General features: G+C 40.5%; 1 protein-coding gene across 1 annotated transcript; it reads left to right on the plus strand.

The window, feature by feature from the left end:
• The first annotated feature begins 2,960 nt into the window (after window positions 1-2,960).
• Window positions 2,961-4,548, plus strand: LOC147477804 (FBD-associated F-box protein At5g22730-like). Its single transcript, XM_086582963.1, has 3 exons — window positions 2,961-3,132; window positions 3,721-3,877; window positions 3,960-4,548. The coding sequence occupies exons 1-3, from the start codon at window positions 2,977-2,979 to the stop codon at window positions 4,160-4,162; spliced, it is 516 nt and encodes a 171-aa protein (XP_086439089.1). The 5' UTR covers window positions 2,961-2,976; the 3' UTR covers window positions 4,163-4,548.
• Window positions 4,549-4,830: the final 282 nt, after the last annotated feature.

Consider the following 4,830-nt stretch of genomic DNA (forward strand, 5'->3'; position numbering starts at 1 on the left):
ATAACGTGTAGCACACCCTTGTTTTACTGCATTGTTGTCTGAGTTGAAACAGTTCCATCCTTGCTCTCTTAAGTCTCTTCGATACATTATCGTAATCTCAAACTTCTCATGGACACTTGGATACTTGAAACCGCGTTACGGTTCGTGAATTCTATTACAAATGCACGCAGTATGAAGTATTACTTGTGGAGCTCGCGAATATTGGGCCTCGGCCAACTCTTTGCCGACATAATGTATTTGATCAATCCACACCCTTTCTTTTGCTTTTAGAATCAATTCCAGGCCACCACTCGGCATCACCGGGTTTGAAACTTAAAACATAGCTGCGGTTCTCATTTCATGTTGACCACGCTCGACCATAAGAATTACACATCCGTACCAAGTAAGGCTTCTAGGAGAAATTAGGCCGCCAATGTGGACAACCGCGCCCTCGAAGGACCCCATCGCAATTCCATCAATGAGAATCTGCTTAAACTCTTTCTTTTCTAAATCATCGTAACCTTGATCTTAATCCAAGACCACCCTCGCTCCTTTACAACCCCTTTGACCTCATTCGTTTTTCATATCTGCCTGATCCTTCTCCCCTTTCAAGGAATAAATGTTACATAAGGTAATATAAGTCACCGCACAATTTGATTCAATTCTAGAAGGTGCTCACGCACGCCTTCCACGCTCAATATCACCACGGGCTCTACATACGCGCGAGCAAGGACGACTCCACCAAACAACGTCATCCTTTTTATATGGCATTTCATGTATCATTTGCTCGCCGCTTAGTCGCCCGGTACAGAGAGGAGATCAATCATGCAGCCATAGTGTTCTTTTCCGGGATTAATATGATATTTCCTACTCATCAAGTTGAAATAGTGGAAACCGAGATCAATTAGTCCCGCATGGCTACATGCACCTAGAACACCAATGAAGGTCACATCATCGGTCTCATGCCCACCCTCAACGCTCTTCTCAACCAAATCAATTGCTTCTTTACAATGTCCATGTTCAGTAGAACCATTAATCATAGTCGGCCCCGACCACAACACCGTCATTTTCCACAAAGATTAAAGATCCTTGAAGCTTCTTGTACACTCCCACATTTGCAATACATATTAATCAATGCACCGTGAATCATTAGATCATTTTCTAGCCCAATCAACAGATATGAGCATGTAATTGCTTCCCCTTGCTCAAGAATAGCCATATTTCGGTGACACTCAATAAGCTTGAGAGAGTAAACTCATTGGGTTTTCGTCCCTTCACCCCTCATCCTTGAATAATAGTCAAAGGCTTCTTCACAATGGCCATCCCGGGAATACCCGCTATTATTGTAGTCCATGACACAATATCCCTTCTTACCATCCCATTAAATACCATTGAACTAGATCTTACACGCCCACATTTTGAATAATGTAGTCATTATGGCATTTGCAACCGACAAAGAATATTCTAAACCTACATGTATGACATGCGAATGTAATCGCTCCCCAATAAACTCTCACAAAGTTTTTGCGCAGAAATGATTGAGGCAAAAGTGAACTCATTAGGACAAACACCGACTCCCTCATCCTAACAACAAATGTTTCAGACCGCAAGCTCCTCTCGGCCCTATTTGAACATAAGACGATATAATCATTGTCCATGAAACCACGCCATGAATCTTCATTCTTTCAAACAAACGACTCCATAGTCCAATTCTCCACACGGACTTCGGTCCACATGAATCAAAGACAAGCCTTCAATGCACTAGCAAATGTATACGAATCACATCTGACATCATCGATCCCCACATTTCTGAAAAATACAACAGGGATTCTTTATAACACCCACTTTGAACTAGTCCCGTTATTATCACAAACCCAAGTAACAACATTCCTCTCGTGCATCTCATCAAAAACTTTACACCCCATCTCCACACACCCATCGCTTTTCATAACCCACACGGCCAATATGATCACTTTTTTTCATCACCGTTACAAAGAAACTCTCCTAGCAAGATCAAAATTCCGCGTGAGGACGGTGGTGTGTTACCTTCTTCGTAAGTTTCGAAGTTCTCGCGGTGAGTGGCTTCCCAGTGTAATTTCAATTCCTTCACGAACAGATAAACTCGGCCTCATAAATCATTTGAGTGAACAAGGAAAATGTCTCCAATGTAGAAGTGGTTGGAAGGTATATAAACACAACATAGCTCCTCTTCCCCAGCACTTCTCCGAAGGACTGCTGTTGATGTAATAAAATATCCTCCTCTGATAGAGACGGCAGATAATAGCCATCGGCCTTCTCAAGAACGCAATTCAAAGGATAAAGATGACCATGATGAAGTAACTAGTCCAATAATATTAAAGATTGCATTTGAGACGGCTGATCCATCTAGAAATAGAACGAGATAAAGTAAATCTGGAGAAGAATTTAGTTAGTGGACGTGGCGGTGACGACCAATCTACTTCCCTCAATGTGTCCATCAGATCTTCTGCTGTCATGTTTCCCCATCCACTTTCTTTTCCTCCGATGCGGATCCGAGAAGAACGAGTTATTAGGGTTGCCATTTTTCTCCATTTCGCTACCTCCTTATCTACTAATCTACTCGGTCCCCACAGACGGCGCCATTTGTCGCACCAAAATACCGCGACCTCCTAATTTACTCGTACTCTCACTCTCTTTTTAGATCGGGGTGCACCAATTAGGTTGCCTACGCACTTTCGGGATCAAGCCGCCAGTAGTTCACCTCTCCTCCTCACCCCCTCTGCCTCCATTCTCAGCCCCCCCCCCCCCCTTTTCTCTCCCCCTCCTCTCCTCTTTTTTATATCCCTCTTTTAGGGTTACTCCTAGGGCATAGTTTGGTCTTGGGCCCATTTTCTGGGCCCAATACACACTACGGTCTGGGCCGTATCTCTTGGCCCAGTACTTATGTGATACATCCCTGAATATGGCTACTACACTTTCATTTTAATTTGTTATCAGTGGGTGAGTGTATATCTACCAATGGAGTGCAGTCTATCTGACATGCCATCACTAGTTTCTGCAGAAGTTATGTTTGAGAAGTTTCGTCCAGAAAGGCCAAAGGAAGAAATGGCTTTGGTTTCCAGTAAGCTTCTTGAAGGGCTCTCTCACGTGAAAACTCTAAAAATTTCAGGCCAGGTATTTAAGGTTTTTCTTTTAGTGATTCTGTTTATCTGATGACAAAAGAATGATAAGAAGTGTAAACATGCTTTATTATTGTCCCTATGCTGTATAATGTGGAAAGAGTGCAAAGCAAGATTGCAGATAACTAGTGCTGGTTTTGACCATGCTGAACTATTGATGAGGAGCGAATTGTTAAATCATGGTACGTTAAGGAAAATCCTTCTTACAAAACTTTGTAGCTTTGAGAGTGGGTGTAAACTTTTGATGGATTGTCCCCAAGAGAATTCTAACAAACGTTCAATATGCTAGTCAAGTAAGTTTAGCTTTGTGGCCCAAGTATTAGGAAGGTGGTCTGTTGTATTGTCTTTTGAGTATAATTTAAACCTTAAAATTTGAGACTTCAAGTATTCATAAAAGTTCTTTGTCCTGCTTGCTGGAATTATGGGATCCTGAAATTTTAGACATTTCTACGTGGTTTGAACGTGTAAGTGAACTGCTAATGATTTATATGGCTGGAAATGAGGCTTGATATTAGGTTTCTAAATTTCTAGATTCCCCAACCTCTTTTACTAATGTATTTTCTATTTCTTGCCTTGTTCCAAGATTCTCTCCCATGCAAAAGATTACTTAAATGAACTTCCGATTTTTGAGAATCTACTTCAGTTGGAAGTGGACAAGGAGTTCCATATCTTTTCTACAAGGTCACTGTTACATTTGCCCCGAATCTCGCCTTATCTAGAAACTCTTATATTCAAGGCAAGTAGCTAAATTTTTGTTTTCTGCATCATTATCAATTATCTAGCTTCATCTTATCTAAACTAATCATATTCTTATTCAGGGAGAGAGACCATACCCTGAAGATGGGGATGGTTGGATATTAGAAGCAGTACCCCAGTGTTTGTTGTTACACCTCAAAAGGGTAGACTATTATGAGTTTGAAGGGCATTGTTTGGAGTTCGATGTAATAAAGTACTTGCTGGAGAATGCGAGTGTTTTGCAAGAAATGGTCCTCCATACCAAGGCCCAAAATTTCGATATCGGTTAATATATCGGTGTACCCAAAAACCGAGATATATCGGATATATCGGATATCTCGGTTCTTTTGGTGACCAGTCCAAAGTTTCTAAAATATCGGATATCTCACCGATATATCTCGGATATCTTGCCGATATATCTCGGATATATAGGATATTTCGGAAATTTCAATATTAAATTATTAACAATTGGTCAAAAAGTCAACCGATATATATCGATTATCTCGGAAATATCGATTATCTCGGCGATATAAACTTTCATATCGGAAATTCCGATATATCTCGAAAAAAAGGGGTTCAATATTCGGTGGATATATCTCGGAAAAATCGATATCGGTGTACCAATTTACCGAGATATATCGGCGAGATATCGGATATCTCGGCGATATTTTGGGCCCTGCTCCATACTACTCACGAACTACTTGTAAATAACGAGAAAAAATTGTGTGCTGTGGATAAATTATTGATGATTCCTAGAGGCTCAAGAAGCATAATCAGAAGTTGATAGTCAGAACACTGAACTTTCAAGCATCGGAGAGTATTTGTCGCGTTATTTCATTTTACTATCTGTTCAGTTTGTCAATGTTATTAATGGTTTTGTAGCAGTATACTTGTATTCTCTGTTTTGGTATCGTGCATAAACCTTTTCTAGTTTATTTGATCTATTTATTCACTTTTA

The sequence above is a fragment of the Coptis chinensis genome, chromosome 9 (assembly GCF_015680905.1).
Source record: "Coptis chinensis isolate HL-2020 chromosome 9, ASM1568090v1, whole genome shotgun sequence".
In the NCBI taxonomy this organism is placed as follows: Eukaryota; Viridiplantae; Streptophyta; class Magnoliopsida; order Ranunculales; family Ranunculaceae; genus Coptis; species Coptis chinensis.